General features: G+C 48.3%; 1 protein-coding gene across 11 annotated transcripts in view; it reads right to left on the bottom strand.

The window, feature by feature from the left end:
- Nucleotides 1-24,772, bottom strand: part of DOCK7 (dedicator of cytokinesis 7) — a 98,761-nt gene extending 73,989 nt beyond the window's left edge. For 9 of the 11 annotated variants that reach the window (XM_080603098.1, XM_080603099.1, XM_080603100.1 and 6 more), the window contains exons 1-4: nucleotides 24,601-24,770; nucleotides 15,665-15,770; nucleotides 2,031-2,206; nucleotides 1,768-1,836 (exon numbers count right to left, since the gene is read on the bottom strand). In XM_080603098.1, the coding sequence (XP_080459224.1) occupies nucleotides 1,768-1,836; nucleotides 2,031-2,206; nucleotides 15,665-15,770; nucleotides 24,601-24,638 (389 nt within the window). In that variant the 5' untranslated portion in view covers nucleotides 24,639-24,770. Of the gene's footprint in view, nucleotides 1-1,767; nucleotides 1,837-2,030; nucleotides 2,207-15,664; nucleotides 15,771-24,600 lie in introns of all 11 variants that reach the window. The other 2 variants (XM_080603097.1, XM_080603095.1) reach the window with 2 other exon arrangements.
- Nucleotides 24,773-25,238: the final 466 nt, after the last annotated feature.

Genomic DNA, 25,238 nt, shown 5'->3' with positions numbered 1-25,238 from the left:
TCCTTACCAAAACGTCTGCATTTCAAAACCTTAAATTTGTTCTAAGCCAGAAATGGCTTCAGAAATGCTTGTGGTCATTGCTGCCAGTCTAGCACACAGCAACGGATGCCCTAAGATTGAAATAACACTCTATTTTTTTTCAGGCCAACAAAGAAAACTTATTTACCTTTTCCAATACCATGAAACTAACTATTCACTTAATGGATGGATTCCTCTTCCCCCCAAAATATTTTGGCTACAAAGAACTGTAGACAAAGATTGAAATAAAGATTTTTTCCCCTGGGGTGGGAGAGAAAGAAGTATGGCACATCAGAAGTCATGTTCTTTTAAAGCTGGATTTTGTGCCCCAGAGCTAGCCAAAGCACTTGTAAGCATCCAATAGGATAGATCAAGGAAATCTGTTACCACTATCAAGTAACAGATCCCTGGTTTCCTAGACAGCAAGACTTTACATGAAAAACAATTCAGTTCTTTCTAGACAGGCTTTTGCGCTTCTCCTCTGTTCCAGCAGCAACCCCAGTGCACTGACAAAATGTTATCCCAGCAAAAACTGCCATGAATGTTTATGAAAGTGCCTCTTCTCTTCTGAAGGGGCAAGAGTCTGACTGCGGCAATCACTCAGTACACCCTCAACCCACTCAGGCAACTCTGATGTCTCTCGCTGCACTCCTTCGCTGTGTCTGTGGACACAGACCACAACCTGCAGCTGACCTGCACAGGACAGAAAGATTTACTGTTTCCAACTACAGCTCCTCAGCGCAGGAATCACAGCCAGGTACTACAGATACTAGTGAAAGTCACTGAGAAACTGAGATGTGTGCTTGCTGAGTGGGTCCAAGCCTACTGCACAGTCCAGACTCTGCTCACAATGGCTGGGAGTTAATAAAACATCTCTGTCAGGTTTCTTTTTTTTTTTCCTTTCTTTTTTTTTCTTTTTTTTCCCTTTTCTTTTTTTTTTGTGTATGAGATTACGAACCACATTTTTATTAGGTCATCTTAGCACCGCAGAGCATATCTTCAGCATCCCCTGGAGTGGTGCTCCAGACAACATTAAACCAGTGAATTGTAGCAACTGCCACAAGGGCAGAGCTGTAGCCGTAGTCAAGTCATTTTTAGGTGATGCACATCACATGGATCACTTCCTCCTTGACAACAGCTCTTGAAGTCATCACACCTTCAATCATCCGAGAGAGTATACGTTCAAAGTAAAAGTGCTTAGAAACTTTCCAGCTAATTTGCATAAAATAGTCAATGTATGCATGCTGCCTAAACAGTTAACTCATTAGGTAAACATTGTGATAGTTTAAATATTAACAATCATTTTTTTAAACCACGTATTTTCTCAGTCTCTTTGTGAACAAATAAACACTGCTGAATACCGTGCCTTCAGGTGCTTGTGCCTGCACGTGAACCTTACATCTTTACAAAATTGAAAGAGCTAAAAACATAAGAAAGTAAGAAATAAGTGCTGACAGCAACTTTACTTCCCTAAAATAATTTTACATTCCTTAGTTTCTCTATATTCTAAAGGAGCTGCAGTTGATGAAAATGGCCTAGATTTTCAAAATTGTCCTAAGGGGCTTTGATGTATATGAGATCCAATTTTCAGAACACAAAGCATCAGTTCAGCTGAGTTGGGCAACTAAAAGCCAACGTACATGAAATCAGCAGCCAGGTCAACCATTTTTGAGCCTCTTCATACCAGTTAGCCACCCTGAAAAAATTTGAAATATGAAATCAAGCTGACAAATGTCACAGGGTACTTACTTTCTATTCACTATTGCCCAGTCTTCAGTGTAACTTCTTACACAGTCCCTCACATGAGGGTCCATCTCACTGTTAAAAGAATAAAAACAAACATTTTAAAATCACAGAAACGATACTGCCTTTTGACCATGCTGGCTTTCACTTAGGTTTGTATGTACTGTTTCAGGCATTTATGGACAAGAAGCCCAGGCTTCAGCCTTGCAGACGTTCCAGTGCAGAACAACTAATTCCCTTGGGTAAGCTGCAACCCTGTCACCTCCTACCTCTCTTCGGGAACAGCCGACACGAGTGTTCGACATTCTCGGGGGGTGTACACAACCTCAATGTCATCAGAAGGAAACTCAAACAAGTCTCGCAAAGGGCCAGACTCGACTGGCATCGGGTGTGCACTAAGGTATTCCTCCAAGTCAACCGGCTCCACGGCTTCTGTAAGTGGCACCTGGGAAAAGACAAGCAATGGAAGGGTCTTAAAACAAGGACAAAGAAAAAAAATACACGTATGCATGCTACTTTGTTTTCTAAACCAGCTCTTCTACCTTGTTGTGGAAACGTAATCAGACTATAATTAACCCTAGTGATTACCTATGGTAACCCAGTGGTAGCAGCCTTAGTAAATACATATCATAATGCTATTTTTCATGTCTTATCTTTTATCTGCTATTTCTCTAGATATTCCTATTATGCATACCATCAAAATCTCAAAAACAAAACAACAACAAAAACACCCACCAACAGATTTCCCTCTATTTTCAAGAAATTCATCAGAGTTTGCTTCAAAAGCAAATATTACACTTCAATTTCCATGTGTATGTGACTTAGGATTTTTTCTTACCACGCTGCTGCTCTGATGCAAAAGGAACCTAATTCGAGACGCAAAAAACCCCTTCACCCTCAGGCACAGCCCCTAAACAGGAATTCAAAGCATGGGCTGACTTACTAGGAGCTCATGAAGTCACTGAATTCTGAAGACTAACATTATTTTGAATTAAGTGACTTCTCTGGTGAACACAAAACACAGTTTGTCCACCAATGGTGCAAGTCTAGCTACCTCTTCTCCCTGACATTGGGCCCTTTTGTGCCAATATGACTGAGTCCACACCAAGAAGGGACACCGCTCTAAGTAAAACAGATGCTTAAAAAGCCTCTCCTGGGCACAAAGCTTGCACACAAAGCACGAGGAATGACTGAGCAACCACACGTGCCGAGCAGCAGTAGGTTTCACTGGATGTACTGATCTCACCACACTGAAAAAAGTGAGGTTTTTTAGATACCTAAAAAAAATAAATCTGCATAAACTGAATGTATACATTACATAACTGTAATTTTACATATGTATACTACACTGATACACACATATTCTGATATGAGCACATTATACTATGAGGCCGCACATAAACATAGACATTAAGAAAATGAAACACTAAAAGCTAGTTTTGAGGAACCTGTTTCTACAGCAACTGACAGCTTTCCTAGAATTCCCTGGCACATTCCAGCAAGACTGACTGGTTTCATATGAGTCACAAAAACACAAAAAAAAAAATCGGCAATTTGTCTCTACTACTTCCTCTTTCCTGTCATCCAGATGATTTCTGTGGAACAGGGAACTACCCCATGGCTTGTCTTCTACTGGAGATGGCTTTAATAAGAACTCAGTACTCAAGTTTTAAACATGCTTCTCAAAAATTTTGTTATTTCAACCTAAAAAGTCTACTTTTTAAACATCTATTGCCAAAAAGTTCTAAAATAAATGAACTTTTTAGTCAGGGAAAAAGACTTGGCTAGCACAGTGGGTATTGAAAGAATCTCTCCTGCCACAGCCAACCTCAATGAATACTGTAATTTTCTTATAACACAGAAGGCCAAACCTTCAGCAGGAAGATGGCGTGACTCCAATAAAGTCAGGTGAGTTAGGCCAGATGACTTCATACCTGATAAGAATCTGGTCCACACAGAAAAGTAAAATAAAACATGTCTAGAAACCCAGTGTTAATTTCTGCAATTTAGGTAAAAGGCACAATTAATTTCTGTGTAAAGAGGTGCAATGTAATCGTCATGTATCATTGTTGAGGAATTGCTAGAAGTGCATGCTTTTTTCCGAAGAGCTGCTACATACTACTGCCGCTACTTTGCGTGCACACAATCCTTTCCACCACTGAATCTCCAAAGAATATAGAAAGGGGGACTTCTTGTAAACGAAGACAAAAATAACAAAATCACTGGGTGACGGCCACAGAGCTTTGGGGTGGCAGAGATGTGGGAAAACCCTCACTCAGGCCCTCCCACTGCCACAGCAGGCTGAGAGAGCCCCTCAGGGCGACTTAAAGCTGCTTGGCTCACCCTGTTTGTAAGCCCTAACATTTTAAGACCTACTTTTGCTCTTCCCGCTGACCCCTGTTCCACACTTTCAGCCCACCCACCATTTTCGTGGGCTGGCTCAGCAGAGCGGAACCGACTGTGCAAACGTTTAGATCAGCATGTATTAATTTTCCTACACATTTTCCCAGGCTAGTAAAGAGGCACCTTTTCCTCATTCCCTCTGGTCTTTCACGTTTCCTCATACCCTAATAAACTGCAGAAAAATACAGAAGCCAAAGAAAAAATTCTCTGTAGTAACGCAGAGGCCACGCAGGACTGAGCGGACACAGGGCAGGGACTGCCACAGCTGTGCCACGTTTCTCGATTCCTGGCATTTTACAACTCAAATTTCACTTGTCCAACAGCAGCATCGTGATACATTTGACAGAAGGAGAACCAGCTGGCCCTCTAGAGAAATGGCAGCAGTGCTAGTGGGGCGACGCAGTGCCAGGCTCCAGGGATTTCCAAGCCCTTCATACACCTCAGTTTTAGGCCCAAGGTTACACTTCACAATTTTCCAGTTTGTCTCTTCAGATAACTATTGTACCATGAAGATGTAAACAAACATAAAAGTCAAACCCAGAAGCCCGTATTAGACTCACCATCTGTGCAGCCAGAAATACTGTCTAGCACCTGAGTAAACAGGCCAAACGTAAATTCATGGCTATGAAGAGGAACTACTTCGTGTCAGACTATTGGCAGATAAAAGGCAAGCACATTATTTTAAGCTTTAGATATTTGTGGGGGAAGAAGTGATGAAAGAGGAGGAGGAAAAAAGGATGAACTAGCACACCAAATGGAAAGTGAACCCAAATGGCATCCCCGTGTTTGAACTGAATCACCACAGCTCCTCGATGGCTGCTTGCTGCTGACGGCTTAACTTGTCCCATCCTGCTCTATGCTCCTGCATCCCTCTGAAGCTGTGGATGAGACCAAGATCAAGAACAGTATACAAGGGGCTATTTTTCTGTTACCTGCAGCCTGGCCAAAGCATCAGCTGTCTGAAATTCTTAAACAAATCCATCAGGTCCAGTGCTCACACTGAAGGAGTCAGACAAGTTCAGATAAAGACCAGGTTATCCAACGTAACCATCCCAGCTTCATTGCTAACCGAGGAGCAGAACCTGTTTTATCTCATCGCTGAGTCTCCAGACCTAGTCTACCTCAACAGCCAACTCCCATGGCCTAAGATGGCTGTGATACCTTCTGTAGTGTATGGGAGTTTCGTCCTTATCCTTGTGCATCATTCTGATGTATGGCTGATCTCCAGACTATCAGGAGAATATCAAGTCCCACTTTCAGCTGCATATGAGAAGGTTTTGAAAACTGCTGCTGCAGAAATGTAGGGAATGTGAGGAGCTACAAAGATGTCCTCTTCCAATGTCCCTGCCCATGGCAGCGGACTGGAACTAGATGGTCTTTAAGATCCCTTCCAACCCAAACCATTCTGTGATTCCACACCGCTGTTTGTTGACAGGCCGGAGACAGAGCTCCATCTTGCAATCCTCCCTCTGCTGCCACGAAATGCCTTCTCACCTCGCCCTGGCGGCTCCTAGAAAGCATCAGAGGTGTTTCCTCCATATGCAGATGGTTTTTCTTCATCAGACTCCAGATAACACAGGGACAATTTCAGTCAAGTATCTGCCAGCGGGCAGTCCACCTACCAACCCGCTAATGACACCTTGCAGGGGAATGAATACTGGAGCGTTGCTGTTAGGAAATCGCTCACAGGGTGTCTGCTCCCACCAACAGGGGTTTAGGAAGCCCCTCCAGAAACTGAAGCTGTGCAGGAGCTCTGACCATCTTCTCAGCTAGGACAACAGAATGATTTAAATTAACAGCAAATACATGCTAAAAATATGCAAAGGAAAGCCTGTTTTCAGCATCGTGATTATTGCTCTTTTAAAAAGTACTTCTTGATTTTGAACAGCCTGTAATTAAAGATCAATTTTTGGATAGACTTTCAGATAATTCCTTAACACAGTTTTCACTCAGTCTTGATCCCTAGGGCCACTTCACTCACAGCAAGAGCTCTTCTGGGGCTACAGAAATCAATAGGACTACACAGGGGTAAAAGGGACACTTGGTGTAACTACGAGGGGCACGGCCTGCTCACTCGCCAACCTAACACCCAACACGACATACCCCTAAGCTTCTGGTATGGCAGAAATCAAACAATCCCTTTTTCACACTTACACGTCCCAATCACCCCAAATCAAACATCACTTGCAAGCCATGGTTTTGCAAATATCCTTAATCTGACCAAGGGCACACACTCTGTCGGCTTAACTGAGACACCAGCCCCATTGATTTGGCTTATATAAACTATTTAACGCACGTATTCCATACGTGCATCTGTGCTGCTGCAGCTATGGCTCTCAGTAGTTGCACTACAAAACCCTATTTCAAAGGTTTATAACTCTCCTGAAACAGGGACAGTCAAGCTTTCTTCTTTAAGGCTGTGTTATTCTTCACTGTTATATCCCCTTAAAAGCTTGAAAATAAAATTTCGTTTCCTATCGACTTTGTCCTTCTCTAGACAGTAAACATAGTATTTTGCTGTAGTTTTAGTGCGCCACTAGCCAAAACGTGTCTCCCTCCTATTTATTTCTTCTTCTGAGCACCCATATCATCATCATCAGTTACAGAAGCAGCACCTGCACAAACCTGGTGACAGGGGCATGAACCTCTGCAGGAGGACACTGCATAACCCCGTGGAGGGTAACACGAACTCCCACTTACTTCAGCCACGCGTCCCACCCAGGAGCTGCAGGGACAAACGGCTACCATGGAAGGAGCTCTGCACCTGGGGCACCACGCTGCAAGGCTCGTGCCCTTTTCTGCCCTACCAAGGAGGCAAAAAATAGGAAGCCAAGGGCAGAGCCACGCTGCGGTGCTGGCCTGGAGCGGCTGGCAGGGACGGGGACAGCAGCAGCCAGCGGCGTGCAGGACGAGGCAATCCAGAAGGCTGCAGGGACGCCTCGCTGGGCACTGACCAGGCAGCGGGGACACTTTCCATCAAGGCACTTTTCCATCACGCTTAAGGAATGACCAAAGGAGAAGTATTTAATTAGCATACCATTTCATTAGCCATCATTATGGGCCCTTGCCTGAACAACCTTCCCCTGCAGTTTGCTTCCTTAATGAAGCAATTACATCTATGCTAGTACCTAAAAAATTAAGGTCTGTTGTCCTGAGCACAGCACAGAAGCCCAGTAAGGGATCACAGCGGCAGCGAGGGCAGAAAAAGGGACAATTACCAACCCCATCTCACAGACACTGACAGAAGCACTGAAAACAGCCTGTGAAGATCACTGCTGTGCGGCCCAATACCCACAGGCATTCAGATTTTTGCCTAAGGGACTTGAACCTATCATTTCCCTACACAAAGAGCTGGGCAGAGGGGAGATTTCTAGATCCTATTCCAACAGTTTGTTGCCTAACTCACACCTATCCTACGGAGCACCACGAGTAGTCTTGTGGGACATGCACTCTCAGCAGCACACTCAGGTCCCAGCTATGATTTTGCAGACTTCCTGCTAGCATGTGTCAGCACAGCCATGAAAATCACCATTTCCTTCTCATTTCCTCCTCCCTCCCCTACTCACCCTCCCAAGATGCTCATTCTCGCGAGGGGTCACAGCAGCATTTTAATCGGTTATGGCATGATGGCTTGGCAGGACGCATCCAGCAAAACAGGGATTTGAACCCAAGCTCCCCTTGTCCCAGTCCAAGACCATTTTTCCTTTTATCAAGATGCCTACCTGCCAGGGGCACAGACCCAGTCTGCATTTGTCTTTGAGGATCACAGTACAACTTGGGGCCTTGTAAAAATGATATTGGCAAAGACTGGAGGGTTGTATCTCCTGTCTCCTGTGGAGGAGTAAAATTCCTGGTGCGGACACGATAAGAGACCTTGAAAAATTAACCTCGCAGAGCTCCTCGTCACAAGGAGAATCCTGACTACTAGTTTTACTTGGCACTTTTCAAAATCAGGGTGATTTTTCTTGGTCATTTTGAAAGTAGGACAAAGTTCCGCCTTAACTTCAATACCGCCTTAAATATTAAACAACTTATAATGTGCTAAAACTGCAACAGATTGCGCCAAAGCTTCAAATTCTAAATTAATACCAACTTCCCACCCACGGCCTCCCTGGGCAAAATCTTGGAAGGACAGAAGAAACAGATTAGCATTTCAAAGCTGAGCCCCAGCCTCCTCTGAGCTATCGGCTAGGTCTCCAGGGCAAACAGGCACTTCCCTTGCGGAGCATTCAGGAATGCAGATGGCCTGCTCCTGTTAGGCAGAGTCCCCCTGAAAGGCAGACTGGTATCTCAGAGAGCTGCAGGAGTAGGCAAGAAATCTATCTGACGGACTGCAGAAAGGACTCGGTGTAAATCTGGGAATACGGGAAATATGCCGCTAAAAAAAAAAAATAAAAATTGCAGTCAAGTTAGAGAGGGTAAGGGTTTAAATATATTTGCTAAACAGAAACATCTGGTTCGGTTTTAATTGCAAGCTACAGGCCATAGTTAATCTAAGAGGCTCTGAAACATGAGCAATGCAATATTAACCACTGACAATGCTCAAGGAATTAAAAAACATGTTCTACTCGTGTAAACTACATTTTACTTCACCGTAACACTTGCTCCAAAAATGGTCATCCCTGGTTCCAAATTCTAAGAATCCCGTTTTCTTAGAACCATCCGCTGTCATTGCTGCAGTTCAAGAAAATCCATACACTTAATTTCATGTTCCTAATGACTGGCGAGCACAGAGAACTCGTGCATTTAAATTCTCAGCTGCATTTATAATATATGGAAATATTCAAATGAGCTAAGGAGATTCCTAGGCAATCTCTGCTTTTCATCAACCACAGCCGGCTACCAGCCCTCAGCGAGGATGACACCTCCTCAGCCAGAAAATGCAGTCCCTACCACATGCACGCAGGCTGCCTCTGGAATGCAGCTTCCTATCTCCTGCTTTGCCCTCAGCACTTGTTTTGCATGGTGTTTTGAAACATGCAAATGCTACAGAGAATAGATGATTAAAAAGTCCTTTATTTCAAACTGCAAACGTACTACTGCTGGTGAAGCTAAGATCCATTTGGTCCACCAAAGAATCTTCTTCAAATAAAGGGCATCTTCATCCTTCTCAAGACACTAGTCTAGGATAGATAGAAACTCTCTAGAAAAAAATACGTTTTACTTGAAAATGTGTTTGAGAAAGTGACCTTTGTGTAAAAGAATATGAAGGTTATGTTCCTTAAGGAAATTCAGTGATATTTAAGGCATGTTGTTGTAAATCACGAATCAGTTTTCCTCTGTGCAAAGGAAAAAAATATCTATTAAACTCCCTCAAAAAGTTTCTGTAAGCATTCTGTAAGCAAAAATTTCTACAGGCACTTACCATTAAGTTTTGGATTATTTTTTACAGACAAGACCAATGATCTGTAATGGGTGCCAAATTCGTATAGTGTCATGAAGTTTGAAATGGGGAAAGCCTCTAATGAAAGAAAATATTTGTAAATATACATAATACCTAAAGAGGATCCTACATATAATGACTAACACCCAGTCACAAAACCAGTTTCATGTACAAATATCACCAGGTTATTTGCTCTTATAACTGGCTGCTAATGTAAGGAGCCATTTGGGTATAGAAATATTAATCAGAGATTAATTAGTTATCTGGGAATACCAAAGCAGCTTCTTACAAAATACAGAAAACACGAACTATACCTCCAAGGATGGGTAAGAAGAAAGCATCTTCTTTGATGACTAAGATTTATGTAATTTCACCACAGGAGCATTTCAAGAACGGAAAGACTTTGATATAGAAAATGCAAGTGCTGAGACAGATCTGAAAGAGATCGCTACCCTCTGATAAACTGCGCCGAAACTGAGAGCCCCGAAACCGAGACAAAGGAAACATCAAAGCTCCCTTCTTAAAGAGATGAAAAAAATCAAACACAGTTTGACCAGAGACTGCAGAAAACTCACAGACTTTTGGCAGAAACAATACATCAGAGCAGCACAGATAGGTCCCTCCGGACCCTGCGGGTTCGCATTTGTGGGGAGCAAAGCATCAGCTAACAAACCATGCTCTGGGTACAGATGGTCACAACGTCTCAGCGCTGCCCCTGAGCTCCTGGGGAAGCCAGCAGGAAGCACCAGCACCCGGCCAAACCCTGCAGAGCCACCGCGGGGCCAGGCTCAGCGCTGCTGACCGACGACGCTCAGGGTACCACGCTGGACCTTCAGCCTCGGGTCTCCTGTTCTGCCGGTCAGAGCTGGCTGTTTTACTCCTGAAGATGTGTCACAACGAACTTGAATAAACAAAGACCAGGATTTAATTGCATTTTTAGATACTGAGTATTTATTAGCAGGCCTGTCGTAACGCTTCCTGTAAGTAAGCGAATTGACTTGGTATAATAGCATTTAGTTAAGATTAGTTATCTCTGCTAATGTTTAAACTGCTTAAATTATTGCAGACAAGTGAGTCTCAGCAACCGTTCCGTGAACACCAGACTCACCAACTCTGCGTGTAAAAAGCTCAGCCCCTGCAGCAGGACTCTCTGCTGATCCCATAACCAGCACCTAGCAGTCTGGGTTCACTAAAGAAAGCGCCTGCACCAGAGCAGAGTTAACTGTGAGCAATCCCCAGTGGGAGGAGGCAGGGAAGAGGATGTGGATGCCTCTCCCATCCTCCCCTGGCTGCCGAGGACAGACCATTCAGCCAGGCAGGGCACAACCTCCAGGAAATACATATAATGGGAGTCACTATTAAGCCTTAATCAGCTTTGAGAGAACATTAAGACTTGGCTCATTTTCCTTTCCATTTTAGTAATTTTGGTGATAAAATTACTTGGCTCCGAACACTTCAAAACGCCCTTTTCTATCCCACATAGGATATTGTCAGATTTTCCCTTGCAGTGTTTTCCATTCATTTGCATAAATTATCTTTTCTTCTTCTCTTAAATGATGCTAAAATAAACAATGGAAATATACAATTAAAGTATATTCTCTTATTTAATAATTAGATACTATCTTTGCATTTACAGAACCCAAGTCTGACATCCAATAAACCCGCGACAAAGCTTCAATTAGCCCTAACAATGCCCATAAACCTGGCAGAGCTTTACAAAGATATGTAAATGTCAGCACCTTTGTTTTACATGAAGAAAATGGTGCACTGAAAGCAGCTCAGATGCGCGGTCGAATCGAATCACATCATGTCCAAGAATCCAGCCCCCCTTTATTCCCAGGCTAATTAGCATTTCTCATACCGGTGTTCCTCCTCTTAGCAGTGCTCAGTTCTGCAGTAACACACGCTAGCAGATAGGAAGTATCACCCCTAGTCCTTTGGAAACAGCTGTCATTTTGCTGTAAAACAATTGATTATACATACCTCCTGCTTCTTTGCAAGTTCTGTGAAATGCTGATCTTCTAATTAAAATATATCTCTAGAGGTTTTGGGTGTTTTTTTAACGAAAAATTTCTTTTCTGGAGAAAAAAGTCAACCTTTGGACAACCACCAAGGACATGTCAATTACTATCTTTAGCACTCAAAAATGAAGTATTCAGAAATCGAAGATTTTACAAGTCATTGTATGAGTTGAAAAATATTAGTGTTATTAAGCAACAACGGTTGCAGAACACAGAAGACAACAGCTCAACTACACATCGGGTAAGGAAGAGAAGTCCATATACCTAGTGCTTATTTTCTGTCCTTTGGTAACATCACCTGCTCTCATAAAAGGCCAGCAAACACAGGGAACAAATGGAGTACAGGTCCATTTGTAGATACAATCCTAAACTCTGCTCTTAAACCAAAGCAGCACAACAGGCAGCCATTAAACAGCAAACCAAAACAGGCACATCAGGATGCAGAGAAAGCTTTGAGTCACACTAATGGCAGTCTGACCACTGCCCAACCACCCAGCTTCATCCAGGTAAAAGCACTGCAGCATCCTCAAATGCTCCGCCACACCGCGGCAGTCAGCAGAAAGGCCAGGTGCAAGGGTCAGCAGGCAGAGTTAACAAGCACCAGAGCACAAGGAGTTGCTCAACAGAAAAAAAAAACACAAACTTGAATAGAAACGAAAGTGGTTAGTCACAAGGGATTATAATAGCCCATAGTAAACAGTCCGGTTCATCAAATAAACAAAGTAAATATCCCGTCCTGCAAGATGCTGGGGAATTCTTTGAAGGGAAGTGAAAGATCTCTGTTTTCAGTGAATTCAATCCCATAAATTGCTCTTGAGCAGCTGTTCAGTGGGAGCTAGAGAAGCCCAGGCTCCCACAAGGAAACACCAAACCTCTCAAAGCACAGAAGAGATGAGCACAGCCCATGGCTTACGATCCTGAACCCAAATAGCAAGGTGTAAACACATATTCTACATACCGGTGGGTTTAGAGGGACTTGCAGAAGTAGCTTCAGAAAATAAAAGCTCCTTCATCGTACTAAGACCTCACCAGCTCCTACTTCTCCATAACAACCTGTCAGCGCCTCCTGTTCTGGATTTCAGAAATAAAAGCTCCATGCTGCAAAGGCTGCGTCCTGTGAGGAGATCCATTCGGCATGTGAGGGCACACAGCAAAGGCCTCTGAAGGCTTTGGACCTGTACTTGTGGTTTGAGGGACACACAATTAAAATCAGCTGCTCTCAAAGTGGCAGAAGGGCGGAGGTTGACAATAATAAATTGCAAGCTCCTGTGCAGTCAGCCAAAAGCAGCATCTTCTCTCCAGCTCCACCAGAGACAAAATTAGAAACAGTTCTGGCAGCATTTTGGCTGTTGCTTGTGAAGCAAAAGGAAAGAGACTTGCTAAAATTCAGCTGACAGTTTTTTGCATTTATCCTGGGTTCAACCACACCCAAAGCTGCTGAGCGTGAAAAGTTCCTGCACTGGCTTCAGCCAACAAGAAACAGAAGGGCCAGGCACACACAGCACGCTGCCTTTCATTCACAAAAGCACACATTTCTGCTTACAGATGCCTACATCACACTGGATGTGATCAGATAACACCAGACTCACAGACGCGTTACCAGAAGCGGCTGCTGCTGGCAACTGCCAACAGAGACTCAGTGATGTGACCTCATCTGGACGGTAGCTGCCTACGTAAGTACTCAGCACAACGAGCAAGATGCGTCTGATAGGAGACACCACATCTGCTGTACCTTTATGAGTCCTCCAGCTCCGCGTCACGCACTCAGCAGTACAACTTGCTGCCGTTGTGGGCATATCCGTGCGAAACTCGATCACGGCATTATTAAAATGTAAACCCACGCCACGAATCCTGCTGAGGGCTTTTAAACCCGTACGGCTACACAGAACTGCCATGAAGACCCAGGGCCCTCCATTTCTTCACCATACCAGTCTTACGACACAAACTTCTGAACTTCACAGCAAATTGCTATTTCAGCTTAACAGCAGTAATGCTTTCTCTCGGCAAAATGTTTGTTACCAAACACAACAGGCAAGAACAGCAGATTCTGATGATGCTTAAGGGAGAGAAATTAACCCAAAATTCCTTAGAAGCAAACCTCTGCTATATTATGCAGCCTTAGGACTGAGATTTATGGCTTGCCTAAACCCACTTCTCCTACAGACTATCCCCTACAAACTATCTCTCCATGGTAATCGTACTTCTGAAAGCATCTCCGCTCAGCTCAGAATTTAATATGACAAACCAGCAGCTAAGCACATCAGCCGTCACACAACGCGGTTTGATAGGGAAGGTTCAAAGGCTGCTTCCAGTTAGCACGACCTTTGCCAGGATTTTTAGAGATTCTTGCGTAGATTTACCAGGGAACACAACAGCAACAGGATAACGAGAGACACAAGAAGCCAAGACAGGGCCGACAATGTTGTGACCGATAAATCAGATCTGCATTAAGAATTGTATGTGCAGATCAGCAGGACTGAAGCTTTGAGCATGTGATGGTGGCAGAACAGAAAAAGATTAGAAGTAGAAAGAAAAAGTGGAAGAGATGACTCAGATGGAAAACAAGCGATACAACCAACGAATAATAATTATCAAAAATACATCAAAACTATCTTCTGGCTGAAGAACAGCTTGGAGAGGCACACCGAGGAGATCCTGCTTTATGAGAGCAATGGGCAGTAGAAGAGCAATTCACCCAACTTGCTCCTGGCTGAGACCATGTGTGAGACAAGTGAGGCCCCGACGTCTGTGGGATGGACTTCCAGTGGGTCCTTGAGAGGCAGCTGCCTGTTCCTCAGCTATCCATCGCCGCAGGGAAGTGGGCGCGTGACCCAGAGCGCTCCACCCAGCCCCATGCTGCTAACAGCAGCAGGGCCTCCCTTTTCCCTAATTACTGGATTATGCAGAAGATAGTCAGATCCGCCAAGTCAGGGCTTTGCATTATCATTCCACACCCCTACGGAGCCTGCCGTGATAAAGCACTAGCTGGACACACCGCGCACGTTAACCCCTCCTGCTCTGTGCTCACGGCAGTAAGGCTGCACACACAGCAGCGTCGGCCTTCTGCTCTTCTTGGACGCAGCTGATGTACGGGGAATCAACGCCAACTCCAGCCCCCTCCAGCTCCCAGCTGTTCCGGCACAGCCCTATCTCCTTAAGGATGAACTTTCAGCCTGCACCAAAGTCACTCGAGTTGACTAGGGGCCGACTTAGTCTTTGAGATCCCTTCTGAGATGCTCAGGACACTACCCCAAAACGAGAGAAGAACTCGTGACCTCAGAATGCTTGTACAGATTATCAAATTCAAGGCATATTTCCAGCACTGCCTGATCTAATCACCCCTCTTTGAAGAAAGCGAGATGCTATAGTAGTTGTTTTCTAAGTTGACTGCTGCAAAAGAAACTGCTATGACCCAGAGGAACAACCCAAATCAAAATAACACTTCCAAAAATACAGTTCCAGCCTGGAAAAGTTTACTGAACTCTTGAAATTTATACCACCATGCTGAGTAAGTTTTGAAGGTTACTGAGAGGCCATGCAAGGAAATCAGATTTCAGAGAGGGTGAACCTCACAGCGTGGCCTACATTTCAGCCACTCTTGAAAGTGGACTGTAAACATGTGAATAAATATACACTCCTGAAGAATAACCACATTCAAACTTTCGCAATAACATTTAAATTTCCTCTGAAAACCAAATGAGCTTTGTAACTGTGGTCCCACTCTTGAGAATGATGAGAACACAGATACCTGAAGAGCACGAGCTTGCAAGGAGCTCTTTGTGGGGAGACCCAGACGTGCACGTGGAATTTAATGTCCAGTGCAAGCTGCTCTGGGATAAAGCAACTAAGATCTGGTCAAGGGAGCCCCTGTGTCCTACAAAGCTTCTGCAGGAACATGAACTCCCAACCACACCAAGTGACTTGCAGGACAGAGACCTCCAAAATTAGCATTTTTCTGCACAGAATTATTTACCTTGGTGTTATCAGCTTAGGTCAACAACCTGTCACTATGTGAACAGGCCCTGCGATTTCTTTCCAAACAGTAATCAAACTGTGCACACCTCCTTCACTCTTCCGTGTTCCGAGCGTTACTTACAGTCGTATGATGAGAGACGCTGCCTCCGATATTGAGGTTTTTGAGGAGCTGGGGAGACCCTCCATACTGCCCTGAGATCTGCTTCCTGACTTCAGCAGCTACGGTTCTGAAACGAGACAGGGACAACGTTATCTCTGTAAAAGAATCACAACACAGCCAATTTTCCTCTGCTGCGGGAGTAAAACCAAGCCCTCAGTGCACTGGTTGGAAGAAGAGCGTCACCGGCTGCTGAGAGCAGACCACGTGTATTAAACTCCTTGAGAATCACGAAATTCTCGCAAGGCTCCACATCCATGTTCTTAACAGTGCATCTTTTTCCTTTTGTGAACTGCTCTTTTGTGCACACACGTGGCAACAAAATACAGGACACTGAGCACAAATAAACGTGTTCCCAGCAGGCTCCCTCCGGTTCCCACCATGGCAAGTTCTCCTCCAGCGCTCTCCGCGCCCCTCGGCAGTTCCAAGCCTGGCCACACATCTGCTCTTGTGCTCTGCTCTCTCTTTCTCATCCCTCGCTTATTTTTGTTTGCTGCAGTCCCAGGGACGAGGCCTGGCAGCCCCTTTCCGTCCAGCAGCCAGCCCCTGCGGCACCCAGCTCCGCGGCAGGAAAGCCGTCCCACGCAGGGGGGGCTGACATGCCACAGGACCAGCACAGGGGAAACAAGCGGCCGGGTCACCACAAAAACCTTTCCCTTTTCACAAAGAAAAGGCAACAGTGGGCTGGTGGCGGGATACACAACTATCAGGGCACAACGCCTTGTGCTCTCCACCGGACAGAAATCCCACTAGCGGGCAACTTTTCTCACCAGCAAGGAGAAACGCACATCAGTCGTCCTGTGGAGGGAGGGTAAAACATATCCGGGGCCTCTTTTGGGGTTTTCACCTTCCCCGGCAAGCCGTGATCTCAGCAGTAAGCCTGAAAGCACAACCTTTGGGTAAAGCCACCAAGGGGATCCCTCAGCAAACAGCACATCGGAGAGGGAAATGCCAGCAGCCAAATGCCACGCCACAGCTCGCCTCGGCAGGAACGCTTTTGTTTCAGAGCAAAGCCCAAGCCCAGATTCTTCCCCCACAAAACCATTTTGCCGCAAAGCTGCTGACCAACCCGTCCCCACGCCCTGGGCAGGAGGAGGGTGCTGCTGCAGAGGGCAGTGCCCGGTTTGTGGGCCACATCCCGCTCCCCGCTGCAGCACCGCAGCCTGCCCTGCCTCCCAGGTGCGCGGTGTCCAGCTCCACGGAGACGAGAAGCAGCAAATAAGCCACAGGTCCCCACCTGCAAGGGCACGGTACCGGTCAGGGGGATTTATTTCTGCCAAATCAGCGATCTTTGCAGGAACAGAGTCATCGCTCAGGGGAAGGTGCTGCAGGCCACCACGGTGCGAGGGCTGCTAACACCCTGCGATATAACGGGGGATAAAGCCCTCCTGCCCAGCCGTCAGGCAGCACTCCCAGCCCAGGGACTGCTGCGGCAGCGAAGGGTGGGCAGGGATGGGGGCAGGTGGAGGCAACTGATGCCAATGGGACTGAGGGAAACTCTAAAAGGGAACTCGCTGGGGCAAGGAAGCCTACCGTGGACAGCAGATGTTTCCTCGGGCCAACGATGGGAGTAAGATTAGCTAGAGGAAGCATTATGTTGTCTTTTTAAAAAGCGGACTGCAGAAGGAAAAAAAAAAAAAAACAGGTTTTATTTATTCTGGCTGCAAGACGTTGTTTGCTGCATGTTTGCCCTTACCCGCAGGAGGCTCTGTTTTCACTTCTGCAGGGTGGCTCCTGGAAGCACAGCAAAGGGCTCCCGCTGGGTACGGACCACGCCGGGGGTGTCCGAGCGCCCTGAGGCGCCCCCGTCCCTGCTCCCCCCGAGCACACACACCAACGTGCACACCCGAGAGCAAACCACACGTGCTGCTGGTATCTCCGGCACAACTTGGGATGCACTAAAATGGCTGCTTGGCATGGAAAACGTGGCACATCCGCAGCTGATACGACGCAAACGCTTCCCCGCGTTGCAGATGATCTGTTTTAAACCTGCTCTCTCACTGTCACGGTACGCAGAGGATTGGGACCTACGTCCTGCCTGCAGTGCAGCGCTGGAAAAACTAGACATCTTTCCCTGTTTCAAGAGACACGCGCTGTTTCCAGACGGAAAGTACAGCCTGAGGAGGAAATTCGTTCTCAGCCATGAAGGCACAGCTGACGGGTGCCCACACGTTACTCGGCGAGGCTCCTCCTGCACGCAGCAGCTCTTTACGAACCCGACGTGCCTGGCATCCCAGTGCTCCAGAGGTTCTCAGTCCTTTCTTCTGCGTGCTGGCCCCAGCTGGGACCCCTGCTGGATGTGGAGCACCCTGTCAGTGCACCTTCACTCCACTACGGCTGTGTTTTACCCCAACCTGAAGCAGAAGCAAGCTCGGCTACGACGACAGCGCTGCTCAGGGGCGCCACGAGTCTGCACGGCTGCGATTCCACCGCCCGACGTCATCCCTGCTGGGAAGGTCACTTGATGCCCAAGGCGGAGAAAAGCCATAAAACCAAGGGGTGGCACTGATCAGCGCCGCTTCTTACCGTGTGCTGTGCGTCGACGGCTGCTCCACGTCGGCGCCCCATTAAAAACCTCAAGGAATACAAAGAGTTCCCCTGAGGACTATCGCAAGGACGAATCACAGAAAGTCCTTGCTGAACAACTCCCGGTGTGACCACGACTGGCATCGTTACCCCCGAGTCCCAGTGCTCTCCCCCTTTAGCATTTGAGCAACCAAACCCTCCCCACGTGAGCGAGCTGGCTACGGCCGGACCTCAGATTCCCAGCTGGCGCCTCCAGGACTTCCTACACCTCACTCCAAGCCCGCAGTCCGATCCACAGACCTCGGGAGTTAGCCTTCTGCGTCGCTGCACTCACAGACGTACTGAACTGCTGGAAAGCATCGTGCTTCTGACGCTTAGAAACCATCTTCTAATGAAATCTAGACACCAAGAGTACTTATGCTTGGTTTTGTGGCATCGGTTAGGTCCAAGAGCCCTCTGGTCCGGCTGGCAGCCTCGCCTCGTAACGCAGTTTCATCCTGATCGCTCACTCCCGGTGAGGCCTGCCCATGAGTGGAAACAACTCAACCCTTTCCTGTTGAGCAAACACCTTAGCTGACAAATTTTAGGACGGGTTCTTCGCGGCTTCATCGCACCGGTTCCCTACCAGCGGTAATGCAGGTGGCTTCCGCTCCTCCATCTCCAAAAGCTCTTTGTCCGTGACGAGAGCCATCTATTCATGACCAGGTCACGTTAGAGTATAACCCTGAACGTTGTTTCCATTATAACTAGAAGCAAGGCTTCCTACACCAACTTGGGCACGCCAAATGCAACCAGAAAAAAAGAAATAAATCTCCAAATAGTCTCCAGCTGAACAAAAAAAATCCATTTGGCGGAACACAAGAGCCATTAAAGCTCCTGATAATTAAAAGGACACATAAAAAACTGCCTCTTTAATAGCTATCTTATATTCAGCATGTAACCTGGGATCCTTAGACAAACATTCCAGTTAATTACAGCCCGCGGTCTCGCGAAGCCCAGGGTCTCTATGTTTAAAGTACGCCTTCCCCAGTCACTTCCTTTCTGACCTCCTTCACTGGTTAATTATTGTGAGTGCATGTGGTTCACACAGGGAAAAAGAAAAAAAAAAAGACAAAGGAAAGGAAAAAAAAAATCCCCTTGGAGCTGGCTTATAAAGCAAAACATGACGGGTTGTTTTCTCAGCGCTCAGAGCCGCGAATAAAACGAAGCCGTTGGTTTGCACGTCCATCTTTCGTTACCGAACACAAAAATATTCCTGCTTTTATCTGGCTTACCCTGCCAAACCCATGAGATGTTCCTTTTTGTTTTTAGCTTAGGAAACGTACTGGAAATATCAGTTTTTCTCGTCTTCCCAAGGAAAGGCTCACCAAGACCTCTCAAGGACCTTAGCATCCTTTTGACATTGGATGCTGGGTTGTGTCGCTCGAGGGGTTAGGAGCTTTTCCCTTTCTCAGAAACAAATAACACAGGTCAAACAGAGCTGACTTTGCCCCAAATGGAGCTTAGCACTGGGTTTCCACTCAGACTTGGGTGTTAGCACAACTCAGTGCTCACTCAGTGTCCAGCGACTGACCGTCATGCGGTGACAGCTGTCACTTCTCTGTAAAAACACTCAGCTTTCCTGCACCCATGTCGTAGGAGACATCGTTCTTTCTCCAAACGCTTTGTGGAAGCCTCTCTTTTCCAACAGACGGCTCCGTCCAGGCTCCACCGCGGTGTGAGTCAACAGGTACGCGGCGTGGTGCACGAGGGAACCGGCTCAAGGGAGAGCTCTGGCCCCGAGCTACCCTGCCAGCGCCGCCGTGCGCTGCACGCAGCCCTCCTCCGAAACCCGAGGTCCTGCTTCCTCCGGAGCGACTTCCTCTCCTTTCCAGTGGAATGGGTTTGATTTACGATCTGAAGCGGAGGAAATACCCTGCCCGATCCTGAGTGCTGCGGGGTAAGTGTGGGTTCTTAATTGGCACAGGAGATGAACAACAACAACATGTTCCCTTTTTCCTCACCACTGATTAAAGCAGCAGTCGCCGTACGACGCGACCCGTGGTGCTCTCCTGACAACAGTCGGGTATTAAGGCAGAAAGGATCACCCCCAGGCTGAGCTCCCAGGAGACCCGACTGTGAAAACCACAGGACTGGATCCTCCAGGAGAACACAGCCACCTCTCACGTTAAAGACAAACAAGGAAGCCTAGGACAAAGCAGCAGCGCTAGCTGAGCCTCAGAGACAAGCTGTTCTGCCTTCTCGCCCGCGCCGAGCAGCCGGGGATTTCCGTAAGCCTCGCAGCGCGCTGCTGACTCCAGCACGAGACATCCACAGCAGCTGAACAGGGCCAGCAACGCAGCTTTTGGAGAAGAGGAAAGAAGCTTCTGTTAAAAATACTTTCAGTTATCCAGGAAAGCGTTTTGACAATGCAAACGGCATCTGGACAGAGGAAGAGAACGGAGTGCTTGAGCACCCTGCTGAGCCCACCGCACTTGTGGTGCCCGTGGAAGCCAGCGGCAGCTCTGCTGTCGGTTTCGGTGGGCGCAGGCTTCACGCCGCCCCTGTTTAACCTCAGGCAGGGCAAAGGCGGCTGTCAGCGTCCCTGACACATCGCTCAGGCCGTGCCAAAGGGCTCTAAGCGAACACAAATGTACGTTTAGTCTTCCCAAGGCTCCTCTTGCAGTCACCCATCAGTGTCAAGGGAGCTTCCACAGAAACGAGGCACTAGCTCCGAATGTAGCAAATACAAAAGTTTTGCCCTCAGAGCACGGGAATAAAGACAACAAGCCGAGAGGACTCCAAAAATGTGTCCATACACAATGTGAAACCTCAGGATGGTGGGAAATTTCTGGATCACTTATGATCCGAGAGCAGGACCAGCTCCTTCCAGGCAAGGCTCTGCCGAGGACCGCGGCCCCAGGCAGCAGTGCCACACGGCTCCGGGTGATTCCCGTTCATGCAGAAGCACCTAGGGACAAGCAGGTGGACACGGGAGGGTGAAAAGTGTTTTCTGCAGATGCCACCAAAAGCCAGGAACTTGAAAAGCGAAAATCCTCAGCAGGAGAATAAAAAACACCAGTAAAAAAATCACACCCTGAGCCTTGCGTGAGGCTGAAAGGCATAGTAAAACTGAGGGTAAGGCAGGTGCATTATTCCAGGTCAGAAGGACCCTGTTCAACCGCGGGAGCAGGGAAGGAAGAACAAACTCTTCCAAGGACAAATGCCTTCAGAACGGTGAAGGTCTGACCGAAGCAGCAGCTCTGGGCTACGTCGCCCAGTCTCGAGATGGCTCATGAGCAACGAGAGGGCACTGAAACAGGGACTTGTATGAAAGGCTGCATTCATCTGCCTAGCTGTGTATGCTGAGTGATGCTTAAAGAGCGATTTTTCCTTTCTCTTTATATGAATTCCAACCAAATCTGCAGGTCTTTTCCTCTGCCGGCCCCTGGAAAGACTGGAGATCTGGGATCCAGCCTGCTTCAGTGCCTGGGACGTTGAGGAACTCGGTACTGACCTTTCTGGAGGTGGTGCTTCCACATCCCATTTCACATGCGACACCACAACCAGAAAAAATACGGGGATAAGGGAACGGGGTGAGCATGTGGCAGGGACAGCACAGCCCCAGAGGGGCCGCACACAGCACTCAGACCAAATGCTCAGCCCTTGGTGAGGCAGCTTGGCTGGCTCAAGAGTAACGTACTGGTGCTTGTTTGGCTTTTACCCACAGGTATTAATGCCCGTAGTTCACCTAGCTGGCGTGGATCCTGCCTTCTGCTAACTCTTTTCCAGTCTCCCAAAAACCCTATGAGCTGAACAGAGGCACTACATAGAAATACATCTATTCTTACACAGGGATGGAAAAAATAGCGTACAAGCGACTACAGAAGTATTATGATACTCCAGAAGGATGTTCCAGTAGTTTAATAAAAAAATCATTAACAATGTATTTTCAATTAAAAATTAACAATTTCAGGCAAGATTTCAGGTACTGTTTACCCCTCTATAGCAAGTTTAACTTGAGAGTTTCTTCTGAGAGGGTCAAGAAGAATGAATAAGTACATGGAGTGGCCAAAGTTCAAGCTAAAAATCTCTTCTGGTTTGAAGCCTTCCAATAAAAAAGCAGCATGACCTGGTCAGAAAGATATCTTTTAACAGGCAGTCTTAAAAAGATTTTTTCAAACTGCTGCAGGAGTCACTGATAGCTGCTAACCCTAACATTTAAACGTGTCAGTAGTAACAAACAGCCACCGCCCGACCCCGGAGTCCTGTGTGCACCCTTGAGGTTCACCACACTGGTTGAGGAGAGCACAGGCAGTAAATCAGTGCCGTGAAGACCACATCTGTGGTCTTTCTAAGAAACAGAACAGCCAACCTCCTGTCTCTTTTTCCACCACTACTGTAATAACCAGCTTAGAGACTCGCATCTCTTTGGTACGCAGGCCTTAAAGTAATTTACCTTCACGGACCTGCAGCATGCCCCATTTGAATTACACACTTTCAGCCAGACCAAGAGCGGCATGACCATTTCCTGTGAATAAGACAAATGGTATGTCTACCTCAATAAGCAAGCCAAACCGGAGGGCAGAGCGTGAATATGTGATGGATCTATTCTTCTTTAAACAATGGAACGGGGGAGGGCTTCCAGCAGCCACCAAGGCAGCTCCTGGGACTTCCGTATGCTGCCTGCTGGTGAGCAGAGCCCCATCTCTCAGCCTCGGGAACAGGAGCATGCAGAGCAGCACTTTCTGTGCCAGCACGAGGAGGGCTACAGCTCAGTCCAAGCACCCTGGCTGCATCTTCTGCCCAGAAGTTTTTGCTTTCACGTGCACTGGACGGGCTGTCCGCGAACCTGAGATTTCTCAGGCGGCGATACTAAAACATGGGGAATTCTAGACAGAAACGCAGCAGCCTGACAAATAAGCATGAAAGAAAGAGGAGTTGGAGTTGCGACAGCTCTGCTCCCGGAGGAGCTGACCTCACCGCAGGCTGCCTGGTCCTTGCGCAGGCACGGCCTGCGAGGACGGTGAACCCCACAAATGAGCCTGGCGACTCAGCCCACCTCTGCCCGCACGCACACGCTGCTGCCATTTGGTTGGCTTGAAAACACATCAAGCGGCTTAGATGCAAAGGTACACAATGGTGGCACAGCTGCAACCCTCACGGTCACCACCCCATGAAATTAACGTGTCCGTGCTACTGCTTGATGAACCAACTGCACTGCAGAGAGGCTGACGGAGGCAGAAGAAAGGAGCACCACGGTGGTGACCCCAGGGCCCTTTTATTTAACTTCCTGCCGGGGCTGCAGGACTCCAACGCTCCTGCTTCTAGTATTTGTCTCTCCTGTGACTATTCCTCTGACTACAATCCCGAACCAGCTCAAATGGTGTGGCAGCGAATCCAGTCCTCTCCATTCCTCAGACCTTGACCTGCCACGTTAACCCCTGGCCGGAGCACACCCAAAACTGCAGAGATGGGCGAGAGGAGCAGCGTTTTCACCCCTGCCTTCAGATCCTGCGTGGGGTGGGATGGATGCCCCTCCTCTACCTCCTTCCCAGCCTCTTCCTCTGACCAGCTTCTTTTTCAGTGGCCTTTATCACGATTTCTGCAATTGCAGCCGGTTGTACCTTCAGTTTTGTCACTCAGTGGCACGAAAACGACCCTCCTTTCACTTCTGCCCACAGCCTCCCAAACAACACCAGCGAAACCCACGGCTCCCACCTGAACTCTGCCACAAGTCCCAGCTGGGAGGGGAGCCACGGAGCTGCCCGGCCAGGCCTGCCCACAGAAAATCCGCGGCTCCCACCTGGAACTGGAAGCCTAACTCACAGCGAAAATTTCAGGAGCCTAAAATAATAATAATAACAACGCATGAAACGGCGCTGCTTGGCGTCAAACAGCTCTGCGGCTCCACGGGGCTGACAGCAACAGCACCCAGCTGCCCCCTGCCAGGGGCACGCTGTCCCCTCAAGGCCGAAGGCCCCCACAGGGGCTCCGTTTCCCCACCGGGCCGGGGCCGGGGCCGGGGCCGGGGCCGCAGCAGCGCGGGCCCGGCAGGGAAACGCCGCGGGGCGCCCGGGAGCGGCCGGCGCGGCCTTTGTTCGCGGGCAGCCTCACGGAGAGCCGCCCCCCCGCCGCCGCCTTTGTCGGGGGAACCGCGGCCCCCCCTCAGGCCCGGCCCGGCCCCACCGCGCCCCGCCGGGTGCAGGCGTCGCCCCGTCAGCGGCCCCAGGGCCGGCACGGAGGGCGGCGGGGGGGGGGGGGGGGGCGCGGGCCGAGCCGGACCCGGCCGCCCCTCAGCGGCGGGAGCCCCCCCCCCCCCCCCCCCCCCCCCCCGCAGCCATAACCCGCACCCGCACCACCCGCACCCAGCCCCGGCGCTGCCGCCCCGCTACCTGCTGATCTTCTGGGCGAAGGCGCGGCGCTCCGCCATGGCCGCGCTGCGGGGCCGGGAGCCGGGAGCGGGCGCCCTGATGCTGGGCGGAGGAGGCGCGCACCCGCGCGGCGCAGCCGGCCCAGAGCCCTCCTCCTCCTCTTCTTTCCTCCTCTTCTTCCCTCCTCCTCCTCCTCCTCCTTCCTCCTCCTCCACCTCCTCCTCCTCTCGCCGCGCCTCCCTCCCTCGGAAGGGCCCGGACCCCCCGGCACGGCCCCGGGAGGGGGCTGGAGCTGGGCAGCGGGCTCCGAGTTGCGCCGGAGGTGCTCGTTTTTAACGGGGTAAACGGGGAGGAACACACAAAAATAAATCTATTTCGGTGCTTCAGAAAAGGGTTGGACCCGGGACGCGTTCTCGCAGATAATTCCGAGTCAACGCTACGCGACATATGCTGTGCATTAATCTAACCCGGGGACCTATTAATAGTAATCCAGGAAGTGTCCCAAAGTGGCAAGTGTTAATTCATCCGATCCCATCTGTTTGCGTTGTGTGAATGTTTCTAGCACGTTGTGCCTGCAATCCGAGTACACCCATTTTTCCACCGGCAGAAGCCACCGACTCGCAGCTGCACGCAGTTACCCTGCGTTTCTGTTTGGGTGT

This window comes from Anser brachyrhynchus (assembly GCF_964034855.1).
Source record: "Anser brachyrhynchus genome assembly, chromosome: 8".
Classification (NCBI taxonomy): Eukaryota; Metazoa; Chordata; class Aves; order Anseriformes; family Anatidae; genus Anser; species Anser brachyrhynchus.
Note: the sequence above shows the minus strand (reverse complement) of the source record. Positions and strands in the feature narration are given on the sequence as shown.